Source organism: Moschus berezovskii, chromosome 12 (genome assembly GCF_049115385.1).
Source record: "Moschus berezovskii isolate FMDL1 chromosome 12, NW_MosBer_1.0, whole genome shotgun sequence".
Taxonomy (NCBI): Eukaryota; Metazoa; Chordata; class Mammalia; order Artiodactyla; family Moschidae; genus Moschus; species Moschus berezovskii.
In genome coordinates, this window is record NC_142471.1 from 7,226,137 (window position 1) to 7,253,644 (window position 27,508).

At 41.8% G+C, this 27,508-nt stretch overlaps 1 protein-coding gene across 5 annotated transcripts in view; it reads right to left on the reverse strand.

Annotated features, from left to right (window-relative positions):
- TARBP1 (tRNA guanosine 2 -O-methyltransferase TARBP1) overlaps positions 1 to 27,508 on the reverse strand; it is a 68,639-nt gene that overhangs the window by 12,237 nt on the left and 28,894 nt on the right. For 4 of the 5 annotated variants that reach the window (XM_088841839.1, XM_088841838.1, XM_088841840.1 and 1 more), the window contains exons 13-25: positions 20,381 to 20,478; positions 17,314 to 17,475; positions 12,900 to 13,087; positions 12,201 to 12,462; positions 11,900 to 12,088; positions 10,351 to 10,532; positions 10,103 to 10,174; positions 8,403 to 8,523; positions 7,549 to 7,659; positions 6,742 to 6,891; positions 4,925 to 5,011; positions 1,910 to 2,106; positions 333 to 414 (exon numbers count right to left, since the gene is read on the reverse strand). In XM_088841839.1, coding sequence (XP_088697965.1) covers positions 333 to 414; positions 1,910 to 2,106; positions 4,925 to 5,011; positions 6,742 to 6,891; positions 7,549 to 7,659; positions 8,403 to 8,523; positions 10,103 to 10,174; positions 10,351 to 10,532; positions 11,900 to 12,088; positions 12,201 to 12,462; positions 12,900 to 13,087; positions 17,314 to 17,475; positions 20,381 to 20,478 — 1,901 coding nt within the window. Of the gene's footprint in view, positions 1 to 108; positions 133 to 332; positions 415 to 1,909; positions 2,107 to 4,924; positions 5,012 to 6,741; positions 6,892 to 7,548; positions 7,660 to 8,402; positions 8,524 to 10,102; positions 10,175 to 10,350; positions 10,533 to 11,899; positions 12,089 to 12,200; positions 12,463 to 12,899; positions 13,088 to 17,313; positions 17,476 to 20,380; positions 20,479 to 27,508 lie in introns of those variants that run through there. The other variant, XM_088841842.1, reaches the window with a different exon arrangement.

Consider the following 27,508-nt stretch of genomic DNA (forward strand, 5'->3'; position numbering starts at 1 on the left):
AAAGAGTAGATCTTTTTGATCTTTCATAACAATGGGCTCCATACAACAAATCTCACCTGCACAAATGTTCTCACTCATTTCCTTTTAAAGTCAGAACAGATTTCTGTTCAGAGCTTACAAGCCAGACATTGCCTGAGAAACACAAGGTGAGCGTGACCAGCCGGTTCCACGGCTGGAGGGCGGCGCGCGGGCGAGCACCTGCACGCGGCGACAGAGCGGCCCTGAGGGCTGTGCAGTGTGAGGTGCGCTGCAGGGGCAGTCAACCGCATTATATAGGGGGCGTCAGGGCGAGACACACAGGAGGAGACTCACACGCGCTCTTCTCTGCTCACCTCCAGACAGTAATCCTTGAGCGGGTGGAACGCTGTGAAAAAGAAGTGCTCCTGGATGCGCTGCCAGTTCTTCTTCGCGCCCCTAAGGGTTAAAAACACGTCTGAGGAGCAGAACTAGTGAACCGCCTGCGGTAAGAGTGAAAACCAGTCAGGTCTTTAAAGCAGGCACTGTGGAATTTAAAACGTGTAGAGAATCTGTGAATTTCGTCCAGATTTGTACACCTCTATCTTCAAGACTGAAGTCTTTTAACAGCTGATCCTAAATGTGATATTTTGAAATAAAAACTGAAAAACAGACAAAGAAATTAAACACGTCTCTCCCAGTCCTACAACAACGATTCAACGAGAATGAAAACCAGGTTCCCTCAAAGAGATGGTGGTCAGTGACTGGAAAATAACATAACAACCGCTACCACAGGTACACCTCACACGCCGGGGGAAAATGAACCCTAAAAGGGGACTGTGTAAGAAACCTAGGCCGGGAGTCTGACATCTCCCTCTGGCCACAGAGGCTTTTAAATTTTTTTTCCAGGTGAGAAGATCATTACATAGGTCACTTTTTCTCCTCTGAAGATTCATGACATGCAGCCAAAGAGGAGCAGTGTTCGTAAGTCAAACAAAAGTAATACAAGGGTCTAAATTCTTAACTTTAACAAGCACACACACAATACAACAAAAAAACAAAAATTTGACAAGGCTGAAAAGGCAAAAGAGGTAGGAAAAAAATTATAAAACATGGCCACCAGAAGGTTTTGGGTTAAATTCATGATCAACAACCCCCAAGCTAAAGCAGGACTTTCAAGATGCCTTCTCCGCTCCCACCAATGCACCGGCTTCATCCCTGAGTTCCAGTCCCTCCTGTCCCTGATGACCAGGCCTCAACATAAGTGGGCTAACAAACAGGAGACCTGAGATGAGAGATCAGCCCCCTCTCATTTCCCCCCTCCCCACTCTCATCAGCCCCATCTTGGGCAAGCCAAGATTTGCCCCTTGGCTTTCCAAAGCCTCTTCAAAGGCCAACACCCCAGTACGTGTCTAAGCTCCCATCCCCTGGGTTCTGCACTGCGCTGTGCACCACTCCCAACTCCATCCACTGCAGCAGTGTTATATCTGTTTGATCTCAAGCATCTGAGTGGGATTTAGTTTGGGGAACCGAGAAGTTCTCTTAGAAAAGAAAAAGCTCCCAGCTTTAGCGGGGACACTGGAGGGGTGACGAGCACATGGCTTTAAAGTCAGATCGTGCTGCTTCTTAGTGGTTCTTTGACAGTAGAGGGTGCTAACATTCAGCTGCACTGAAGAGAAACATCTCAACATCAAGATCAAGAGTTAGAAAAGGCAAAAAAAGTCAACGATGGAGCCGAGAGCACTCAGAACTGTAATTAGACTGCACATCAAATAGTGAGCGGCTTAAATGCTCCCTGACCCAGGCTCTGCGCACTGCAGCCTGTGATGTGCTTAAGAGAAGCTGCTGCGGCCAGGCACCGCCAACGCCTCTCCACATGCTCTGATGGACCAGGCACCCCCGACGCCTCTCCACATGCTCTGCTGGACCAGGGGAAAGGACAAGGCCTGCTTACCCTGTTCCGTGCATGTTTTCCACTTGACTCAGACTGGATTCAATAACAGAAGTTAAAGCCTCAAGTTCTTCAATGTGTAACCCCTTACACATGCTCCAGATTTTCTTAAGAGCTACTAACGCATACAGTCGAATGCTAAAATTGTGATTGAAGCACCACTGCAGCACAATAGTAAGGGCTTTCTTCAGAATGAGTTTCTGAAAAGAAAGAATCATTCTTCATATGTAAACCAGGACCATCTGACCCTCTGCCGTAGGACCAAAAACAAGGTTACAGGCGATGAAAATGCTACAAAGTAATTATCTTTCACTGGTTTTGCATCATCATTCTCAGACAGGTTAGAGATACACTGGCATGGCCCTTTCCTCAAGAAGGAGAGTATCCTCCCAGCTCCTCAGTTCGTCTTTATGATGCTGCCACACATTTCCCCATACTCCAGTACCGAGGTCAACCGGAACAAAGCACTTTCATGCGAACTATAATATAACCTGTATTTAAACAGTCTCCATCACTTATTACCTTACCATGGGCTGAAAAAGTTAGAAATATTCTTCAAGAGCTGTACTTCAGGTGAACTTGAAAATACTTCTAAGGTAAGCTATCCCATCAAAGAGCTGTTTTCCCTGGTCTTTGGTCTGAACCACTCTATTTTCCCTAATGGTGACTGGACCCACATAACATTGATTGGTGGCAAGAAAATTAAGAAGTGGGGAGAAGAATAGTAAGATAACTTAAACTTCGCTATAGTCTTTTTCAGTGAATTCACAGATTTTTCCATCTTCACAGCCTAGAGATTTTAGGCAATAATAGTCCCTAAGGCTCAGAGGTTAAAGCGTCTGCCCGGAATGCAGGAGACCCGGGTTCGATCCCTGGGTCGGGAAGATCCCCTGGAGAAGGAAATGGCAGCCCACTCCAGTACTCTTGCCCGGAGAATCCCATGGAGGGAGGAGCCTGGTGGGCTACAGTCCACGGGGTCGCAGAGAGCCGGACACGACTGAGCGACTTCGCTTTCACTTTCAGGAGCTACCTTAATGTTCCTACCAAATGGCTCACCGGAAAACGCTCCTGGCTGCACCAGGCTAACAGCCTGGCAACAGTGCAGCTTTTTGTCTGTCTTATTTCCCTCAACAGACTGTAAGCACACCTCTTCCCTGCACATATTTAAAGCAGAAAGATAACACACGATAGTATCTGATGCTACAGTTTCTTACTCTTACCAGAAGGTGTCAGCACAAATTTTCACGTGACTGCCATCTGGCTGCCAGATACTGTAACGCACCATTGATTTTAACATATTATCATGGTTTTTAGGTTAAAATGTGTTGGGGAGAGAGGTCTGGTTTAGGATTGATGAAAAAAGGTTAACAACAAATTTGACTGTTACTGTGTTTAAAGACAACACTTTGAAAAAGTCTAGGAAACCTATTCCCAGAATATTTTTACCTCACTTTCAAACCTACACATTTCAGACAATTGACTGTTGAATAACAGGGGTCTGACCTGTGCAAGTCCACTTACACATGGATTTTTTTACTAAATGCTTATTACTACAGCACTACCTGATCAGCAGTTGGTTGAACCTGCAGATACAGGTGAGTAACTTTGTATTATGGTGACTGTAAAGCTATATGTGGATTTGCCACTGGGCAGAGGGTCGGTGCCCCTAATTCCTATGTAGACTGAGGGTCAACTGTATTTTCTCCCAGAGTTTACAACATTGCTGTGCATTCTCTGCAGATTCAACAATACTGAATCTTGCTCTAAATCTTAGTTAGTTCAGTTGCTCAGTCATGTCCGACTCTTTGGGACCCCATGGACTGCAGCACACCAGGCTTCCCTGTCCATCACCAACTCCTGGAGCTTACTTAAACTCATGTCCATCGAGTCAGTGATACCATCCAACCATCTCATTCTCTGTCTTCCCCTTCTCCTCCCACCTTCAATCTTTCAAGCACCAGGGTCTTTTCCAATGAGCCAGTTCTTCGCATCAGGTGGCCAAAGTATTGGAGTTTCAGCTTCAGCATCAATCGTTCCAATGACTATTCAGGACTGATTTCCTTTAAGATGGACTGGGTGGATCTCCTTGCAGTCCAAGTGACTCTCAAGAGTCTTCTCCAACACCACAGTTCAAAAGCATTAATTCTTTGGCGCTCAGCTTTCTTTACAGTCCAACTCTCACATCCATACATGTCTACTGGAAAAACTATATCTTTGACTAAGACGGACCTTTGTTGGCAAAGTAATGTCTCTGCTTTTTAACGTGCTGTCTAGGTTGGTCATAGCTTTTCTTCCAAGGAGCAAGAGTCTTTTAATTTCATGGCGGCAGTCACCATCTGCAGTGATTTTGGAGCCCCCCAAAATAAGGTCTCTCACTGTTTGCCTTGCTTCCCCATCAATTTGCCATGAAGTGATGGGACCGGATGCCATGATCCTAGTTTTCTGAACGCTCAGTTTTAAGCCAACTTTAAATCTTACTGGCAGGCTTCCCTGAATTCTTCCCAGTTACCACAGTGATGAACCAGAATTAGCTAGATCTCTACTTATCTAGGGAAGATGCTCTAAACCTGAGAAAGACGGAAGAGCTGGCCTTCACACTTTGAAGAGTGACAGCGTTTCACATAGACCTTCAAGAACACAATGGCTTGTCAGTACTCTGACCATAAGTTTCTCTGTACAAGCATGTGTTAAATAACTCCACTGGCTAAAGAACAGTTACGTATAATGAGGGAAGTCTTATTTAAATCATTTTACATAAATGCTTATATAAAATTAAGAATCCTATCATTACACGTTGCCCATTAATCTGTGCTGAGGCAGACCTCAATGTGTGTGTGCATGCTGGCAACACCTTACTACACCTCTGTGTCAAAGTGCATCTGTCACTAGTGGGAGGGTGCAAGCAGAGAAGCTGCAAAACACACAAGGAATACCCCACATGAAAAAAGTTCATACAAATAAATTCATTCTATTTTGATGGTCAAGCCTGAGCTCCTCTTATAAACAATTTATACTCACCTTTTCCAGGATATTTTCAGTAATGATGTCCAAATGTGACAAAACTGATAAAAATGTACAAATGCTTGTTTTAAGATTTTCTTCACCCTGAAAATATATCAGATACACCAAACCGTCATTCACAGCTGCAGTGAACCCATGTCCCTCAAGGCACCAGGCTGGATGCCATGGGGTTGGTGATGAGAGGCCAGCTCCTCTCTGATGCAGCCTTGGCTTAGAGGGGGAACAGAAGAGCACAAGCAAATAAAGGATAGGAATGACCTAGAGCCAAATACCCACAGCGCAACCCTCAGCAGACACAAGGGCACCAGACACTACACCGAGGGTTAAGCAAGGGTGGAGGTGAGGGTGAGCTCACAGAAGAGTCGGAAGGGCGGGGTGTGGCATGGGAAGCAGGAAGGAAAGAAAACAAGTGCAAATGAAGAAGACAAACAAAGTCACAGGCAAACAGGAGGCCAAGGTCCCCAAGCGGAGGGGGAGCAGCAAAGGTTAAGTACGGGACTGTGCAGGCGCTTTAAAAAGTCTCGAGGAAAAACTGCTTGTAAAAGTGTTAAACCTTCTCGGTAAGTGATTTGCAATTACACATTATTTTAGTAATAAAAAAGTGACAAACGGCAGGTAGACTGCAGTCTATAGACACTACAGTTCAGAAACTGCTCCAAGAGGAACATCTGATGTAAAGAGTAGTTACTGAATGTCTTCCATGGACCAGTAACTGCTGCAGAAGGAGGAGAAAACAAAAATAGGTAAGATTCTTGCCTTCATGGAGATTAGAGTCTCATGGAGAGGAAAGATAAAATCCAATCAAACAATAAATTAAAATCCCCATTATAACAAGAACTATTTCTGTGCTACAAAAGCCCACACTAAGGAGATCCAAAGTACTCAAGGAGATAGCTTCCTTTAAGAAAAGACACAAAGCACACGAGAACTTCAATCTGGAAAACTTCGCTATGCAGGCAAAGATGATAAAGACCATTTCAGGCTGGAGCACAGCACAAACAGCCTGGATGAGGAGGAAAGGTACTTTGGTGATGAGAGGGGTACTCAGTCACCGAGGGGTCCCCAGTGAAACAAGCTTCCCCACACTCATGCCCTAACCTAGACCCTCCCCAGGCTGGGGGCCTGGTCATGCATCTGCTCTGGGCCGATGAGCCATCAGAAAGCAGGATGTGATTAGAGGCCGGGGAAGCATGAGAACAATGAGACACATCCTCCTGAAATGCTCATTCTTGCAACCTTGTGCACCAGAGAGAGGTCTGGCCTCCACTGGCCCCACGACTGTGACCGAAGTGAAAACACATGGGGGAAGAAGACATTTGCAGTCCCCAGGCCAGCAGACACCACATGCAGAATCACCCAGCCTGGCATAACCAGGAAAAACAGTAGGTAGGTGATTACAGGAGAGGAATGAGCAGCTCAGCATCATTACCAACAAGGGATGAGAAATCATTTGGTTAAGGAGAGACTGTGTATAGAAGGGAGACTCATCGTTCTTATCTCTAAGATCAAACAAAGACACTGCTCGGTAAATAAAAACATAGAAGGCACCTATTTCCCTCATTTTTTAATAACAGAAGCCTTTTCCTTCTTTGTTTTGTTGGAATAGAAAAGTTCTCAAATAAAAATTATGCTCTACGCAAGATAAATGCCAGAGCTTTCTGTCTCCTAAATTAATCCAAATCCTGCAAACACAATTTAGGATGTCAGTATATTAGCGGCAGGCAACGGAAAAAATTTATAAAGTGAAACAATCTCCCGACATAGGCCAAATCTTTTTTTCATGAAAAAAACATGAAAACAATTCCTCTACTTACATAAGAAAAGCAGTTCCAGAACTTTGGAAGAAATTGAGGGAATTTATGAAGAATCAGTATAATAATCCATTCTATAAAATATTTTATGGATGCCTGATTATTGATGAAGCCAGCCTGGAAAATCTTGTCAATAATTTTATTCAAGAAATTCTGAGAAAAATAAAGTTTACAAATTAAACTGTTATCATTATTAATTTTAAAATTTGAGCTATAATTAACATATAACAAAGTGAAGGTTTACAGAATGTTGATGCAATGCATTTATTTACCACAGTATGGCCATCACCTTTGCAGCATTAGCTAATGCCTCTATCATGGCACATAATAATTTCTTTTTTTATGATGGGAACAATTCAAATCTAGTCTCTTGTCAACTTGTAAATGGCTATTAATTTTTTTTTGGCCATGCTGCGTGGGTTGCGGGATCTCAGTTCCCTGAAAAGGGATTAAATCCAGGCCACAGCAGTGAAAATCTAAAGTCCTAACCACTGTGAATGGCCATTAATTTTAATTAAGAAACAGTCACTATTAAAAAAAAAAACAGCTTCAATTTTTATTGTGGCATAAATATATGTTAAAATGTTATAATAAAATACTAATGAGAAACATATTAAGTGGGGCCATTTGAATCAGCTTCCAATTTACTTCCATGACACCTGTCTTAAAATTCTATTGAGAAACTTCTGAATAACTTTAAGAGCTGAAAAACGTATTGCAAGCAGATAACTTTCTCAGTCGTAAAGCAGCATGTGACAGCCTCCACAGGAAAACATCGCGCTTACAGGCACAAACGTGGCCAGCGCTGACCTGATCAAATCCGGGGAAAAGGACGAGCAGGGTCTGCCAGATCCGGTTCTTCACTCGGTGCTGCTCAGAGTTCACGCAGTATCGAGCTCGTGATCTGGACACCAATGCATCCTGGGAGGGAGGGAGGGAGGGAGGGAGGGACCGGTGTTAAACCATCTACTGAATCTGTGAGTAATGAAGACAAATCAACGACAACTTCAAGTTTAAAAGGTATAAACTGGGCATAGGAGCCTGTTATTTGAAAGGTAGAAGGATAAAAAAGACATTTTCTTATGATACTTTTTATTTTTTCTTACGACAGTTTTTCAAGTTTCCTTTCAAAACAAAGAATTTACCTGTTTTTGTTTTTTTAAACTTATCTTCTTTTAAAATTAGGAAAGGAACCATACACCTGTGCTTAATGTGAGAAGTACTTGGAAATGTGCTTCTCTCTCCGCGTGCCCAGTTAGGGGAGGTGTGGGGTCACGCGGGCGAGAAGAGCCTGAGAAGGCAGCCATACACTGAAGTGAGAGTGAAGTCGCGCGGTCAAGCCCGACTTCGCGACCCCATGGGCTGCAGCCCGCAGGCTCTTCTGTCCATGGGGCTCTCCAGGCCCCTTGACTACGGAAGTCTGCAAACATGGGACCTGCGGTGTGACACAAACAGCGCTAAGACAGGGGTCAATGAACAGGGCAAGGACAACACCAGACACAGGAGAGCTGCAGTGCCCAGACCTTCCGCGCGACCAGAGCTCTCTTCCGCTTCTATGGTCCATTTTGTCCAAACTCAGTCAAATGCTACGTTTATTTCTCTTATGTCACTGCTAGGGCTTTAAGTAAGTTAAGATACTTTAAGGTAAAATAAAGCATATTTACTTTATCCAATAGCTTGATTGCAAGATCTTCCATAAACAACTTATGAGACATATTTGAGCCATCTAATAAACACAGGAATTTGACAGCACAAATTCTCACATAATGGTCTTCTCTTTTGGTACTAAAATATATAAAATGATAGATGATGTTAATACATCTTCAAAATAAAAAAAAAAAACCATGTAAGATGTTAGTTTTGAAATACCAAAACTTTAAGTACCTTCATATTTAATGACAATTTAGGATAAATTTAAATTTAGGATAGACAGTGGAAGATAAACAAAATACATCAATAGGAGCACCTGTACAAAAAGTCTGAAAGAACCCAAATTTACCCAAACTTCCGGTAAAACAATGCACACACTGATACTGGGTCAATAATATTTTATCTGTGGACAAAAGAGATCACAGCTCATGACAGGGCTCCTGGAGGAGCACAGACACCTCCTGCCCAGAGGCCAGAATACACATCAGCATCATGCTGTTCTCACTGTGCACTGTGAATGCACTTCTCTAAGTGAAGGGCAAGCTCAGGAAGCACTGTGTGTGCTGAGCAGCCCAGCATTTTCAGTATCCAAATGTGGAAAGAAATTCACTGAAATTGTTAGTAAGCATTTCCAAGTCCATTAAAACTATTATAATGTGAATAAGTGTTATTTTAAATTAACTATGTCTCTCTAGTAGAAATCAAAATATTTTGGAACCATCAACTGAAAAATTTTACTTATTGTTATACTAAAGCAGCCAAGAAAACAAAAAATTAATTAAGACAATGAGCAATGACAAATGTATATATTTAATGAAGAGTGATAGATGGTTTAAAACACAGGTATGACTGAGAATAATTAACACTTTTGCTAACTAGACACAATTATCATTTATTATCCTAAACTCTAAACTCATGACAATACTATTTATAAACACCTACACACACACAGTTTTGAAAACTATGTGAGAAAATAAAAACTTTTTTAAAACCTCAATGATTTCAGCAGTTAGATCATAGGTTATCCCAGACATCAAAACTTTACAGAGTCTATTCCAACTAATTTTATTTTTGCATGAGCATCAGTTCAGTTCAGTCGCTCAGTCGTGTCCGACTCTCCGCAACCCCATGAATCACAGCACGCCAGGCCTCCCTGTCTATCACCAACTTCCGGAGCTCACTCAAACTCATGTCCACAGAGTCGGTGATGCCATCCAGCCATCTCATTCTCTGTCGTCCCCGTCTCCTCCCGCCCCCAATCCCTCCCAGCATCAGTCTTTTCAAGTGAGGCAACTCGTCGCATGAGGTGGCCAAAGTATTGCAGTTTCAGCTTTAGCATCAGTCCTTCCAATGAACACCCAGGATTGATCTCCTTTAGAATGGATTGGTTGGATCTCCTTGTTAAATAGTGATTTTTAACCAAAAAAGAATAAACTTGTGCTCTGATGATCAATCCTCCACCCAGAAAAAGAAGAGGAATAGGGACTGTATGCTTCCCATAGTTATTTCTTTATTTATGCTGGACTTCTGCACTAATTTTCAAGTTTATCAAATTTTAGTAAACAGTGACAGATCTGAAGAAAATATATTAGCAAGGGAATATAATTTCTAACAATTGTGAAGGCTCATGCAATATCTTACACAGAATATCTCTAGTATGTTATATTTTGAATATTCCATTTATATCAAGATGTGGAAGACCCACCACACTTACTTTTCAATAACAACATTTGCTGCGCACTCATGTCCAAGATTTTCTATGAACGTCTGTACATCCTGAATAAGTCTTTCCATAAAAAACATGCAACAAAGAACAAGTTTTAGAGGAAAAAAATTAAAGTCCCAAATAAAAAGTTTAGTAATATTTTTCTAATTGAAAGTCTTAATATAAAGGCACAAATCTACCCAAATAGATACTTAATATAAAAAATTTTGAGAGGCTGCAATAATGGCATCTTTTACCTTTGATCACGCCGAAACACGGTTCCAAATATACATGCCTCAAGCACAAGTTCACTGTAATTTTTAGCAATTGATAAAGACACATTTGAAGCAGAAACTACCCAAGATGTGCAGCAATAACTTATCAGTATATTGAAGACTCCAGTTTTTATAGCAGACATTTCAATTATCCTGTACATAATCTGGAATGAAATACAATAGTTACTTTAGCATTTGACCAATTAAGTTTTTTCTTTTTAATCTGTGTTGCCAAAACTTGTTACTTGAATGGCTTCAAATGATAGTTTCAACATAACCATAAACAGTCAAAAAATTAAAAACTCTTTTATCGTTTGAAAGATGAAAACCAATCACAGAATGCTAATTTTTCATTTCTTAGTACTAAAAATAAATAAAGTGCTATTGATACTGATTTCACCCAGAACTCTCCCAGAGGAACAACAGTCCACAGTGAACAGAATGAACGGCAGAAAGAACCCCTCACCCTGGACGTGCTCAGTTTCCTCTGCACTTGCCAGAGGCTTCCCTCTCCCGAAGCAAAAGCAGCCGCCATCTCCAAGTGTGTACTGTGCAGCAGGAAAGGACAGAGGCGGCACAGTGACGGTAGGGCAACATACAGACTTACTCCACTGCCCGCTCTGGATCGTGCGGGAATGTGCATCCCAGGCATGGTGCAGTCCCACTGCCTTACGTCCCCTCCCGTGCATCAGTGATGGTAAACACAAATGGCTCCAGAAGCCAGACAGACCTTTCAATAAGGTTACATTCAAAGAAACATTTCTTTGTACGAGAAAAGCAATGGCACAGATGCACTGACAAATGGCACCTGAATTTGCCCTCAGGGTCCGGAAGAAATCAAGCCGTGGTTGGAGTGGAGCAGCAGAAAGGGTGTGCCCACCTGGATGAGTCAAGCTCTAGGCAACACCCAGCCGGTGCTCTCATGTAGAAATGACCAGAGCTGGCCCAATCATGCAATTTTCCAAGAGAAGAAGAAATAGAGATTTTTGTGCAAATTTCCCAATTCTTAAAAGCTGGCAACTATTTAAAAATTCTAAATTCGATTAGATGAACCAAATTATTTGGAAGGCAGACATGGCTCATGGGCTGCCAGTTTGCACCCACTCCTCTGCATCTAACAGAGTTTCCTGTTCTTACCCACGACACTAAAGGAGGTTCAAAATATTTACTGACTGAATGAAAAAATAACAACAAAGTAATATGGAGTTACAAATATAACTCTCCTCTTCCTAACGTGCTACAAGCCACACAAAATGAAAACAAAAAGTTCCCTCTTTTCTCTAAAGTAATTAGATTCATAGAAACTGCAAGTAGAATGGTGGCTTGCCAGGGGCATGGAGAGGGGAGGGGGGTGGGCAGGAGGGGAGGGATGTTTAACAGGGACAGAGATTCAGTTCCACAAGATGAAAAAGTTCTCGGAATCCGTCATAGCTATGTAAATAAAGTTAACATGACTGAAAAACAGTACACCTAAAAATGGTTAAGATGCTAAATCTTATGTGCGTTTTCATCCCAATTTTTTAAAAGTTACCTCTTTTATTTTGAAATATGCCTGGCCCTTGATTTTCGCAGCGATGGTAAGAACTTTGGGATCAAAAACAAACTGAACAAAAGCTTTAAAATTAGACCAGAATATCAGCTGAGTGTTGCTTAAAGAGGCTATGATTTTCCATGCCATGTCAAAAGATTCTATGCAGAGTGATTCAGAGGTGCTCAGAAGCTGGCAGGAGAAAATAAAAAGAAAGAAACACATGATTATCACAATTTCAGAAACTGAAATGTGATGTCTGTTCCTATGGTTATTCTTCAATTTACGTCTCACTATATTTTACCTTGGGAACCAAAATGTTCATACAATGGAACACAGGTAAGACTTGCTCAGAAGGGAGAACTGTCAGGGCTTCCAGTGCAGACTGCAAAGTCCTTACTGCCAGCGGAGCAGCAGGCAGAGTGGGTTCCAGAGTTTCACCCTCTGAGGCTGGCGTAAGGGTGTGACGTTTTCTCAACAAGAAAGAGAGGCAGACCCACTGATCATGAATATATCGTGCAACTATTCTCCCCCATCCTCGGGAAGATGACGACTCTTCAAAAAAACTGAGACAAAAAAGTCAAGTCACAAACCCCATCCTTCCTTAGGTCTGTCTCAATTTATTTTGCATGTAGTAGTACACTATCCTTACAAGGGGAGAAATTAAACAGTCATTATTAAATTATTTTGTCTACCAAAAAACAAGGAAACTGCAGAAAACTCAATTTCCTAACTACTCTGAAAGCAGGTGTTTTCACTCACTTTAAATGATTCACTAAAAACTAAATGCAGAAAAAGTTAATGGGTTTCCAGTAATAGAGATGAATAATGTGATGATATATTATCATCTGAATGAAGCCTGTTCTCAAAGCTTAAACAATTCTTTAAGTAAGGGTGAGTGACCACTAATTACCTCAATGACTGAGACAAAAGTGGATTTTTAAACATTAGCAAAAAGAAGCCTTCAGTTGTACATGCTACTCTCCAAGGGGGGTGAACACACCTGCTCTCCTCCTCCGTGTGGGGCTTCTGCAGAGTCTGATTGAGCTGGAGTGATGAGATGAACGTTTCTGGGGGACCTGCGTCCAGAGAGTCCAGCTGTAGCTCTGGCTTCTGGCTGATGACCTCACACACCATGGCCAAGGCAGCCATGCTAACGGATCTCTGAATCTGTCTTCCAAGTGTGGGCTCCTGGGGAGGAAATGGGACAACCTTTTTTAACAACTATGGACGTGAGTTTCAGTCTGTGGGAATCTCATGCCCACATTTTCTGCTTTGTGCCTGCTGCTGACTATCAGAGGAAAGAAAAGGAAATCCAACATAGGTCACCTGGTTGCACCATTTCTGTACAAATTGGTGGTGAACAAACTTAAAGTGGTAATAAAAATTCATCAGTGTGTGAACCAAGAACTTCCAGATACACAAGCTAGATTTAGAAAAGGCAAAGGAATCAAGAGATCAAATGACCAACGTCTGCTGGATTATAGAAAAAACAAGGGAATTCCAGAAAAACATCTATTTCTGCTTCATTGACTATGCTAAAGCCTTTGACTGTGTGGATCACAATAAACTGTGGAAAATTCTTCAAGAGATGGGAATACCAGACCACCTTTCCTGTCTCCCAAGAAACCTGTATGCAGGACAAGAAGCAACAGTTAGAACCAGACATGGAATAACAGACGGGGTCAAAACTGGAAAAGGAGTACCTCAAGGCTGTATATTGTCACCCAGCTTATTTAACTTACATGCAGAGCACATCATCCAAAATGCCAGGCTGGGTGATGCACAAGCTGGAATCAAGATTGCAGGGAGAAATATCAACAACCTCAGATATGCAGATGATATCACTTTAATGGCAGAAAGTGAAGAGGAACTAAAGAGCTTCTAGAAAAAGGTGAAAGAGGAGGGCGAAAAAGTTGGCTTAAAACCCAATGTTCAAAAAATGAAAATTATGACATCCAGTGCTGTCACTTCATGGCAAATAGACGGGAAAAAAGTGGAAACAATGACAGATTTTATTTTCTTGGGCTCCAAAATCATTGTGGACAGTGACTGCAGCCACAAAATGAAGACACTTGCTCTTCAGAAGGAAAGCTATGACAAACCTAGACAGCATATCAAAAAGCAGAGACACCACTTTGCTGACAAAGGTCCACACAGTCAAAGCTACTATTTTTCCAGTAGTCATGTACGGATGTGAGGGCTGGATCATAAAGAAGGTTGAGCGCCAAAGAACTGGTGCTTTTGAACTGTAGTGTTGGAGAAGACTCTTGAGAGTCCCTTGGACTGAAAGATCAAACCAGTCTAAAGGAAATCAACCCTAAATATTCACTGGAAGATCCGATGCTGAAGTTGAAGCTCCAATACTTTGATCACCTGATGCGAAGAGCCGACTCAGTGGAAAAGACCCTGATGCTCAGAAAGATTGAAGGCAGGAGAAGAAGGGGGGCAAGAGAGGATGAGATGGTTGGCTGACTCAAGAGACGTGAGTTTGAGCAAAGTCAGGGGGACACTGAAGAAGAAGGAAGCTCAGTGTGCCACAGTTCATGGGGCCACAAAGACTCAGACACAACTTGGTGACTGAGCAACAACAACTCAGCAGTTCAGACTGAGAGACAGTTTGGATGCAACTTTCCTATGAGTGAGTCTTATTTCAACTGTTTGGCTGAAACAGAGTTAAAAACAAAAGTGGGAGGGACTTCCCTGGCTGTCCAGCAGTTAAGATTCTGCACTCCCACTGCAGGGGGCACAGGTCTGATCCCTGGTCAGGGAACTAACAACCTGCATGCCACATGGCGCCGCCAAAAAAAAAAAAAAGAGAGAGAGAGACATCCATTCATTTAAAAAGGAAAAAACAAGGCTCCCTGCACAAACACACACAATTCCTTCAGTCAGCTCTATTCTGCTTTTGGCAAGGCGACGCAGCACAGCAGTTATTGACAAGAGCTGGATTCATGAACCACACAGCCTAGGTCTGAACCCTGACCATGCACCTACCACCAGCTGACTGAGGACACACACCACACCTTGGTTTGCTCTGCTGTACAGTGGCGACAGTAACAGAACCTACTTCACAGAATCAGTGTGAAAAATAAATCGGTTATTTCACACACAGCGCTTGAAACTCTACACGTAGGAACACAAAGGAAGGAGACCAAGACAGCCTGGCTTTGTGCACAGAGAGAAGATCAACCTCTAACCAGGGGTGCAGGCAGGAACCTGGACGGGGAAACAGCTTCTCTGAGAGATCAAAGCTGTTCTCCCCAGTACTGTCCACCACTAACACCTCTGCAGAAAGGAACCCTCCAGTACTCAGTCCATCCCACACCTGCCCCTGCCACCCCCAAAGTGAACTGAGTATCTCTACAGATCAGTTTTACTCAGCAACACTGCCAATACAGGAAAGAAAATTCAGGGTTACTTTTGGCTCGCATAATATGGTCCCTAGTAATAACCTTCATGTAATTCAGTGAATCACTAAAGAAAGCAAGCCAATCTTTAAAAATCCCTGAGGTCTGGTTCAGGGTTCTGGTCCACATTCAGAACTCACAATGGCCCTTCACTACACCAACATGCAACAGACAGGACACTGAAGGATTAATCAGTCCTCCTCATAATTTTCTTCTAGGACACTTCTTGAAAACTACTTCAAAAACTAGATTATTAAAGGAATCAAGGAGCTATTTTAATTAGCAGCCCAGACTAGATGATGATTCAGCTCGACTTCAAAAAACGCTTACCATGTGTTAATTGCAAAGAGCTAACATTTACTGAGGACTTTCCATGTGCCAGGTACTGTTCTAAAGGTTTACCATTAATGAGTTAGCTTTAATTTTCACCTCAACCCTATAACCCTCATTTTGCAGATACGATAAATGAAGCACAGAGAGGGTAAGTTCCCCAAGGTCACACAGCTAGTAAGAATAAAGCCAGGATTCATAACCAGGAAGTCTAATTCTAAAGCCTGTGCTCACAACCACGACATCTTATATCATGTTAAGAAATGCCTCTAGGTACTAAAATTTAATGGAGAAGACATATACACACAAATTATTCCAAAAACAAGTAAAATGGAAATAAATACAAAAACAAAGGCATAAAAAGCAATAGATAAATGAAGGCAAGAATGAGATACCAATCCAAGGCCTCTAAGAGAAATGTAATTTGAGCTGGGACATTAAGGATGGAACAGCTACTGGCAAGTGTATGTTGAAGGGACAGCATTCTCAGTGGAAGGACCAAACACAGGGGAGGCCTAGATGAGGCAGGATGCAGCGTCTGCTTGTGATCTGGGAAACCCCGTGTGGTGGCCTAGCAGGAATGCAGCACAGGTGTCCCGTGGGAAGGAAGGGGAGAGGCTATGCACGACTAGGCCAGAAAATAAGGTAGAAGGCTAGGTATGGAGGCTCCGACACCACACTGCTGAATTTGGACACCTTAAATTGTCCCTGACGGGTACCTGGGTGAAAGACCTAGTGAAAATCCACTCTCTGTATCTAAATGATTTTAAGACTGAAGTCTCCGGTCCCATCATTTCATGGCAAATAGATGGGAAAACAGTGGAAACAGTGGCTGACTTTATTTTTCTGGGCTCCAAAATCACTGGAGATGGTGATTGCAGTCATGAAATTAAAAGACACTTATTCCTTGGAAAGGAAGTTATGACCAACCTAGACAGCATATTAAAAAACAGAGACATTACTTTGCCAACCAAGGTCCGTCTAGTCAAGGCTATGGTTTTTCCCGTGGTCATGTATGGATGTGAGAGTTGGACTGTGAAGAAAGCTGAGCGCCGAAGAATTGATGCTTTTGAACTGTGGTGTTGGAGAAGAGTCTTGGGAGTCCCTTGGACTGCAAGGAGATCCAACCAGTTCATCCTAAAGATCAGTCCTGGGTGTTCACTGGAAGGACTGATGTTGAAGCTGAAACTCCAATACTTTGGCCCCCTTATGCAAAGAGCTGACTCATTGGAAAAGACCCTGATGCTGGGAAAGACTGAGGACAGGAGGAGAAGGGGACAACAGAGAATGAGATGGCTGGATGGCATCACTGACTCAATGGACATGGGTTTGGGTGGACTCTGGGAGTTGGTGATGGACAGGGCGGCCTGGTGTGCTGTGATTCATGGGGTCGCAAAGAGTCAGACATGACTGAGCAACTGAACTGAACAGCATATCTTTGCTATATACCTATTACGACAGGAGTTGTTTTATTATTATAATGGTATATATTATATATAATGTTATATATGATGACAGGAGTCTCAATCTTCATCAAATATTATGAACAAAGGGTATTTTCAAAATTAAATTTTGGCAGATGCTTTTTGTGTACCAAAATATTGTCAAATAGTCAAGTATGTATTCCATGCATGCCTTATTCAGCATAACTATAAGCCTTGAAGCAAAGAGGATTACCTGTCCATGGTCCACCTCCTGAAGATGCCGAATGGATGCATTTTTCAAAGAAGAAATAACTCTCCAAATAGGGTTGCCTCTTTTCCACCCAACGTTCAAGTGGAGATTTATAAGCTCAGTTAACACCATCAGGTACAAATGGCAACGATCCAGATCTGAAACCTAAGACACACAATAAAACGCTTAACAAGCAGGGTCCACGATTTTCACAAAACCAGGAGAGTTCAGACAGGAAATAAATTAGTTTATCTAAAAGCAGTGAAGGATGGCACTAAAGAGGGGAGAAATCATCTCCTCCAAGAAGCCTTCCATCAACTCCCCAGGCAGGGCTGAGCACATCCTCCCCTGTGCTTAGCCAGCGACTCTGCATTCAGCACAGTTACAGCGCGTATCACGGCTCACTCAGCACGCAGCTGGCTCCCCACTGTGACTATGCGCATCCTGGAAGGCACACTGGCCACCCACTCCAGCACTCTTGCCTGGAGAATCCCATGGACAGAGGAGTCTGGCGGGCTACAGTCCGTACAGTCGCAGAGCTGCACATGACTGAAGGGACTTAGCACGGATGGCAGGAACTATGCCTCCCAGGCTGTGTGTGCGCTAAGTTGCTCAGTCGTGTCTGACTTTTTTGTGACCCCATGGACTGTAGCCCACCAGGCTCCGCCGTCCACAGGATTCTCCAGGCAAGAATACTAGAGTGGGTTGTCATTTCCTACTCCAGGGGATCTTCCCAAGCCAGGGATCAAACCCACATCTCTCAAGTCTCCTGCACTGGCAGGCAGGTTCTTTACCATTAGTGCCACCTGGGAAGCCCTGCACACACAGCCTGGGATGCACAGCTCCGCCCTCCATGCTAACACAGCATAAATCATCACAATAACAACTATAGCAACTGCCACTGCCTTTGCTTCAGGCACTTGTAACATTCCATTCTTACAAGGAATGGTCACTGCCCCACTTGCCTAAGATGACTAAGTTCAGAGAGGTTAAACAACTTACCCAGCATCTCAGAGCTGGTAAGAAGGGGAACAGAATTAAACGCAGATCTTCTAAACTCCTACACATAGGCAGACTGGGTTCAGTCTAGCTCTGTGACCTGACAAAAGACCTAATCTCCTTGGGCCTCAGATTCCTTATCTGTCCATCACAAGGTTTTGGGAAGAATTAAGTGACAGAAAGCATGCTGAAGAGATGGGCCCTGAGTGGTGGCCTTGATTATTATCACAGTGCCAAGTACTCTACCCTCGGGCTTCCACAGCACACAGGAAGCACAGAATTCATTCAGTTTATCAGTGTTTCCTGAGCAACCACTAGATGCCAGGCACTTTGCCAAGCACTGGGATATAATACAGAGAGAAGTGGCAACTGCAGGGCGTGGTGACAGATTGAACACAGGGTGAGAGTAATGGATAAAGGTACCAGGGAGGATTCCCAAGTCTTGGGCTGAAAGAAACCTGCTGGATCACACACATCCACTGAGAAGCGAACCTAGGGGCATGGAGTAGGGTGGATAACCTCCTATAGGAATGGTAAGAGGTTCCATTTCAAACACTGTATGTGTGCAAAGTCCAGCTCAAGTTCTCAAACAGCAGTTGGCTGAGCCATTCGGCCAGAAGGACAGAGGTGGAGACGGACGTGAGGGTGTCTGGCGTAACTGAACTGGGGTATGCAGATGAGGTCACCTGGACAGGGGGAAATGAGGAAAGAAGGGGCCCAAACCAAGCCTGAAAAACTGACTCTCACGCTACACATCAGAGAACGGGCATTTGCGGGAGAGCCTGCTGTTAAACACTGACTATCACGCTGCTAAGGGGAAGAAAAGTGGGGAAGAGACTGTTATTAAACTGTAATAAGTTATCAAACAAATGCACTTAATTGGGAATTCCAATTCCAGATGTATTACAGAGTAGATTTATATAATAATCTAAAGTTATTTTGGAAATGAGTTCACTTTTTAAAATCTGAAGACAAAAAATCACAATAACTTTCCCCTTTTTAAAGCTATTTTTAGCTTCAGACTCCAAACAAACAAAAATATTATTTCCGTCCCTTTTTGGGGATGAGGAGGTTCACTATACTTCTGTGTATGTCTGAAAACTTCTATAATAAAATGGAAAAGTAATACTGATAACCATAAAGTGATAGGGGAACAAAATATGAAAAGTTCTTTATTAAATGTCTTCGTGGAAGTTCAGGTGTAGCAAACTACTGTTACCAAATGTCGAATAAGAAAAATGCTAAGCACGCCCCCCTCCAGAGGAGTCTGCTCCTTCCCTCATCAAAATTATCTCAGGTCTTTTCGTATAAAACTTGTCTTTTTGTATTTTCACACTTGCTTATCATCTATCAAACAAATGTCCTTAACTGAATGTTCTAATAAAAGTTGTTAAAATAAGTATGCTTTCTCACTTTATTGACAATGTAATGATTGTAACTGTTTCAACATCTGCCCTAGAGAATGTCAAACCCTCCCAAATTAAAAATTATAGGCATTTCTATAAAATTAATATTTTCAAAATATTCCCAAAGAAAAGGAGAAAACTTTATAATTTTTTTCCAGATGTCCTAGAAAGAACAATTATGCAGTGAGCACAGACAGGATACTCATCTTCATAGAGCATCCTCTTCATCTCAGACTGGTTGTTCCCAACTCTAACTTCATTGAAGATCACATACAGACATAAAAATATATGTGTACTGACACCCAGTCCCATCCCAAACCTGCCAAGTCAGAATCTCTGGATCCTGGGACCAAATATGCATTGACTATGCTAAGTACTTCAAATGTTATACCATTTGGTACTCTCTAAATTCTAGGAAGCAGATATCTCCACTTTGCAGATGAGGAAACTGAGGCTCAGAAAAGCTACAAAACTTTCCTAGGATCAGTTACACTGATTGAACTGGAACTAGGAGACTCTTAAACTCTAATTTTTTCTGCTCCCCAAGGCCACTTTTCAAGAAAATATCACATTAACTTTTCCTTTCAACTTAATACAGTGCCTGACAGTCAGTAATCACTCAAAATACTGATGAAAAGACTGAAGTGACTCAAGTAAATACTTACAGTACTTAGTTCATTCATAGTAAGTCGTCTGAGAATAAATTCAGAAATGCTCTCTGTAGTAGACATGATGAAGTTCTGAAGAAGAGTAACTACCTCATCTGTATGGAGGAAAAAAAGCACACATCTAAAATTATAGAAATAAGTTATTTGGTACAACGTGTATCATATATTCCTGCAAAAGTTCAACTCTTAGGTGTATGTGTGACTCACTTACCAAAAATGAATTCTGAGAACGAAACAGTAGGGATATCTACAATTAATCTTAAAAACCATTGAAGAGTTTCAGTTCTGGATAAGATGCAGCAAAGGCACATTGCCCTCCCTCACTGAATTCAGCTACAAAGCCTGGACAGGATACCTGAAACAGTCGCGTGAAGCCTCTCAAAAGTCAAAAGCAGCAGATGGATCTAACAGGTAGTAACACTGAAGAGTGGTGAGCTTGCTTTGGTCCTGCTGTAGACTGGACCCCCCGATGGAGGAGCAGTCACGAAGGTGGGCAGCAGACTGGGCCCCCACTTTCTGATTAGGAAATTAAAAAGGAGAAACTCAGAAACTAGACAGTGAGTAGTTAGGAGATTCCAAGGAGGGATGTGATCAGGAAAATAGCCCCAGCAAGTGGTGTATGGAGGGTGGTTAGGCTCACCCCTGAACTGCTAGTCCTGGATATGATGCTACTCAGAAGGTCAAACACGTTCAGCACTGAACAGACAACCACACAGGTGCCAGTCTGGCCGCTGGATGCAGCACTCGGGGCACAGGTCAAGACAGCACTGCAAAAGACTTGAAAGCAAAACTGACAGTGAATCAACACCACAGAAGCTGGAGCAACAGAAACTGAAGCCTAAACCAAGCCAGGCTGGCTGACCACCACACAAACGCGTCAACTGTCCACAGACCTAAACAAGATCCAGAGGCTCATAACACAATATTCAAAAGATCTAGGATACAACCCTAAATAACTGGGTAGATAAGGCATGAGGAAATTCCTAGCTCATATGGGAATCTACAAATGACAACCCCAAGATGACAGTGATGTTAGAATTATCTGACAAAGACTTTAAAGCAGCTATTAAAACATGCCTGAACAGTCAGCACTTATTCTTGAAATGAATGGAAAAACAGAAAGTCTCACCAAAGAAATAGAAGACTTATATAAAAACCAAATAGAATTTTTTTTTTTTTTTTGCTCCAACTAAATCATTTAGTTTCCCTTGAAGAAATGACTGGAAAACACAACTCTGGAAAAACAAGGGTAAACACAGCATTCTGAGTGTTGCATGACACAACTGACCCTCTACACGACACGGTAATAATGCCCATCGGTGGATATACGTATGGCAGAGGTTTAAAAGTCCATGCATACAGATTTAATAACTGCAAAGAAAAACAGAAGCAAAAAAAATTTAAAAAAGAGAAAAACAACCAAACACACGCTGCATATACACGGTGTCCCTTTTGCATTGCACTTTAGAAGGGGGGCTGGCAGCATCCAGCCCCCACCCAGCAAACCAAGGGCAGAATCCCACCACCGACGTGGTCACCCGAACTCTGCTCTACTCGGCAGCTATGCACCACCTCCCATGGCCACAGCTGCCGGGTGCTGGGACGGACAGGAGCAGAGGGTTCTGGTCAGGTCTCTCCAAGTAAATAAATACCATGATTTAGGTCAGGGAGCCACCTGGTCTACTGGGAAATCATTTTTCAAGCTTGGACATAAGAAACCTTATACAATTCGCATACAGTTGAGAGTAAACGCGATTATTTGGAATAAATGCAGGTAACTCATTGTGATCATGGCAGATCCAACATCTACTGGAGACGTATTCTGGGGCAAGAAGACGGGTCAGGGTTTGCTGTACAAGACGCTGGAAGGCACAGAACCACCCCCCGAAGTTCAATTTTTGCGTTTTCGTTTTTGTGTGATTCCCTTGTTCAACCAAGCAACAGAGGGGTTTCTAGACACTCGAGCACCTAGGATGTGGATGCTCTAGAAATCGGTTTGCAGTATCTGAAAATAAAAACCTCAGTTAACTGGGGAATAAAAAAAGAAGGGGAAGGTTTTTGACAAAGTGCAGTTCTAAGTATACGTTTAAATGAACAAACAAACAAAAGGAAAAAGAAAAACTGAAATAATGCTGTGTTTGTTGCAATGCTGCAGCCTCGGCCCAAACAGAAGGCGCGCCACCAGCCAGATGGAGGGGCCCGAGGAGGAGGGCGTGTGCCCGGCCAGCGCGAACCCACCTCCGCCACCGCCCCCAGCACCCCTGCAGACACCCCTACGGGCTGCCAGCCGGACGGAGGGGCGCGTGGAGGAGGGCACATGCCTGGCCAGCGCGGACCCGCCCCCGCCCGAGCACCCCTGCGGACGCCCCTCCGGGCGGTGGGGGCAGTAGGCAGGTAAGGCGGCAGTGTTCCAGCTCGCGTGCGCGCGGCACTCCCCAGGTCCTCCCCGACAGTGCGGGAGACGGGTCCTTGTCGCTGAAAAAAATAGACTCTGGAGAAAAACCCTTCGTGTGGTCACGTGGCCGCGGGTGCAGACGAGCTGCGATGGCTTCGAGGGGCAGGACGGGGGCCACCCCGGCTCCCATGTGGGTCCTCGGGGGGCATCACGTGTGGGTGGGGCTTTTAAAAGTTAGTCATTAAAAAACGTGTTGATTTTTCTGAATATCAAGTCTCCTTATTGAAAAACCAAATAGAAATTTTATAATTGAAAGTACAATAACTGAAGATTTTAAAACTCACTGGATGCGATCAATAACAGAAAAGAAATATAAGGGAAAATAATCAGTGAACTTGAAAACAGATCAGTAAAATATGCAAATTGGGGAATGCCCTGGTGGTCCAGTGATTAGGACTCCACACTTCTACTGCAGGGGACACAGGTTCGGTCCCTGGTCGGGGAACTAAAATCCTGCATGGCATGTGCAGCATAGCAAGGTTTTTTTTTTTAAAAAAGGCAATCTGACATGGTATAGCCAAGCTCCCAAAAACTGAAAACAAAGAAATTGTACTGAATGCACGGAGAAACATCTTATTACCTGGGGGAGAAAAGGATATGAATGATTACAGAGTTCTAATGAGAAACCGTGGTGGCGGTCAGAAAGAAATGGAACATTTTTAAACTGCTGAAGAAAAGACGGAGCAAACCAGAATTGCATATTCAACAAAAATATTCTCCAGAAGACAAAATAAAAACATTTGCAGATGGAGGGAAATTAAGAGAATTCATTGTCAACAAACTTGCCTCCAAAGAAATATTAAAAGACATTTTTCAAACAAAAGGTATACAGTGCCACAGGAAAACATGAATGTCAAGGATGAAAGAGTAAAAAAATTTTAAATGGGTAAATACAGGAGACCATTCCCTTAACTCTTTAAAATGTGTTTGATGGTTAAGAGCAAAAAATACAACAACCATTTTTAACAAACGTAGATATAAGACAACTATAATAAATGAAGGAGAAGAGATTAAGGGACCTATAAAGTAGTAACATTTCTACATGAATTTCAAGTTGGTAAAATGTTAATTCTAAGCTGACTGTAAAAAAGTACGTGCATTGTAATCCCTATAGCAATCACACAAAAAACTTTGGACATTTAGGAAAAAACACAAAAGATAACTAAAATGGAAGACAAAACAATGTTCAGACTACTCAAAAGAAGCCAGAAGAGGGGAAAGAAAGATGAGAAACAGGAAAATAAACAGAGTACAAAAAGTGACAGCTCTGAAGCCAAATGTGTAAATAATTACATTAAAAGCAAATAGTTTTGGAGAAGGCACTGGCAACCCACTCCAGTACTCTTGCCTGGAAAATCCCATGGATGGAGGAGCCTGGTAGGCTGCAGTCCACGGGGTCACTAAGAGTCAGACCAACGGAGCGACTTCACTTTCCCTTTTCCCTTTCATGCACTGGAAAAGGAAATGGCAATCCGCTCCAGTGTTCTTGCCTGGAGAATCCTAGGGACAGTGGAGCCTAGTGGGCTGTTTGTTGTCTACGAGGTCACACAGAGTCGGACACGACTGAAGTGACTTAGCAGCAGCAGCAAATAGTTTAGACCAAATAAAAGACAGTCTGTCAGAAGAGACAAAATATCATGTTCCAATTATATGCTGTCCATAAGAAATTCACTTTAAATATAATGCTCACTAAATAGGCTAAAAGTACAAAGCCAGAAAAAAAAGTACTATGCAAATTCTAATTAAAAGAAAGTACAGTGGTTATACTACTATCAGACAAAGTAGGCTTCAGAGTGAAGAAAACATCAGGGATAAAAAGGGACATTACATAATGATAAAAGAGTCAACTCCCAAGAAAAAGCACAACCTACCTAACAACAGACCTTCAAAATACATAAAGCAAAGCTAGCTGTAGTAAAATGAGAAAGAGACAAATCCAAAATTACAGTTGGAGTTCAACACTCCTAAATTCCAAGAATATAAAACTGAAAAACATGAAACTCTTGGATATAACTGACATCTATACAACACCACACAAAGTAACAGCAGAATATACATTCTTTCCAAGTGTACATGGAACACAGGCCAAAATAAACCATACCCTAACAAAATAACAATTTTTAAAAGTTGAAATTGTACAAAGTATGCTCTCTTGACTAGAACAGAATTAAAACAAAAAGCAGTAACAGAAAGATAACAGGGAAATATCCAAATACATTTCTAAATTCATGGGTAAACGAGAAAGTATAAAAAAAAAAAAATCTGAACTAAAGATACAACATACCAAAATTTGTGGGGTGCAGATAATACAAAACTAAAGAAAATTCATAGCATTCGATATCCTTTTAAAAAAGAAGACCTAAAATCAATATCTAAGCTGCCTTAACTTCAGCAAAAGGCAAAATAAACCAAAAGCAAGCAGAAAGATGCAAACAACAGAAATCAATGAGTGAAAAGAGAAAAATCAATGAAAACAAAAGCTGCTTCTCTGAAAAGACTAGCCAGTCTTGAAGAGAAGAGAGAGAGGCTCACCACTACCACTGTCAGGAGTTAAAAATGAATCACTTCAGACCCCAGATCCTAAAGAAATTTAAAGGATAAACCATGAAAAACCCTAAAAATCTAACTGTCCTCATTCACAAATGACATCACTGTCTACAAAAAAATCCCAAGGATTTAAAAAAAAAAACTAATTCAACTAATAAGTACACTTCAGCAAGGTTACAGGATACAGGCCAACACACAAAAATTAACCACATTTCTGTATACTAGCAAAGCACAATTCAAAACCAAAAATTAAAAAATGTATCATTTACAATAATCTTTCCCCCAAAGATGTTACATAAATCTAACAAAACCTGCACAGGATATAGATGCTGAAGACTTAAAAAAACTCTGATGAAAGAAATAAAAGACATACTAAATAAACTGGGAGATAAACCATATTCATGAATTAAAAGTCTCAATAAAGAAAGCAATTCTCAAAAAATCTGATCTTTATATTCAATTCAGTTCCAATCAATTTCAGTAGGATTTTTTTTTTTTTTTGGTAAATACAGACAAGTTGATTATAAAGTTTATATTGAAAGGCAAAGGCACTAGAAGAGCTCAAAATACTTTTGACAAAAAAGAATAAATTTGAAAGAATCACATTACCTATTTAAAGACTTATTGTAAATCTACAGTAACCAAAATAGTGCAGTACTGGTAAAGGGACAAAAATAAAGATCAATAAAACAAGCCAGAAATGGATCCACAGAAACATGGTCAATTGTTTTTAAATAATTTTATTGAGCTATAAATGGCATATTTTACAATTCACCGATTAAGAGTGTATATACTTCAAAGGTGTTCAGTACAGTCGGAGATATGTACAACCATCACCAGTCAATTTTAGAACATTCTCATCACCCTTGAGCCCCTACCCCTATAACCTTCCTCCTCTCCCTGTCCTAAGCAGTCACTGATATACTTAGTCTCTCAACATCTGCCTATTCTGGATGCTTCATGTTGTGGAATCACATATTACATGGCATTTTGCAATTGGCTTCTTTCACTTAGTATTTTCAAGATTCATCCACCTGTCAGTACTTCTGTGTTCCTTTTTACAGTCATATATCGCTGAACTATTCATGTGTCCTTCTATTTTGGGTTGTTTCCACCACAGCCAATTTTTGACTGTTCAACAGGAAATCTCATCAACAAATGGTCCCGGAGCAACTGGAAACTCATAGACAAAAAACAAACCTCAACCTCACCTCCCACCTTAACACATTACCTCTACTTAATCCGAGATCTAAGAATTAAAAAAAACATAAAACAGGGGCTTCCCTGGCAGCTCAGTGATAAAGAAGCTGCCTCCCGATGCAGGGGACAGGGACTGATCCCCGATCTGGGAAGATCCCACACGCTAAGCCTGTACCACGACTGTTGAGCTTGTGATCCACAAGAAGCCCACGCGCTGCAACTGGAGAGGAGCCCCCACTCGCTGCAACTAGAGGAAAAAGCCCAAGCAGCAATGAAGACCGAGCAAAGTCACAAAGAAATAAATAAAATTACGTAATAAATAAACTGGACTTCATTAAAAGAAAAACTTCTGTCCTACAAAAGATCCTGTTAAGAAAATAAAAAAGAGAAGCTCCAGATTTGGGGAAAATATTTTTAAATCACATATTCAACAAAAGACTTGTATCTATTAATAGAATATATAACAAACTCTCGTTATTATATATATTATGTAAACAACTCAATTTAAAAATAGGCAAAAGATTTAAATAGGTATTTAACAAAATGCTGCATCACTCACAGATAAATTTTTAAAAAGATTACACACTGCACTAAAAATCACAGTATTAATTTTAAACATTTCACGTTACCTATTATAAAGACAGCCCTATTATGGCCTCTGAAGTTATCTCATGGATGAGTCACTTGCCAGTTTAAGCAGCCACCAGCAAAAAGTCCGGAATTAAAGCTTTTTATGAACCAAGAAAATGACTGATGAATATGGTATGAACAGAAAACTCCTCTTCTATAATCTCTGCCTTTTATTTCTCAACTCGTATCTAAAACTTATAGCATAAAAAAATATTTACTTTTCACATATTCATTCAAACCCATTAGACTGAAAAAAAGTTAATTTGAGATTACAAGGGAAGGTTTAGGGCTTA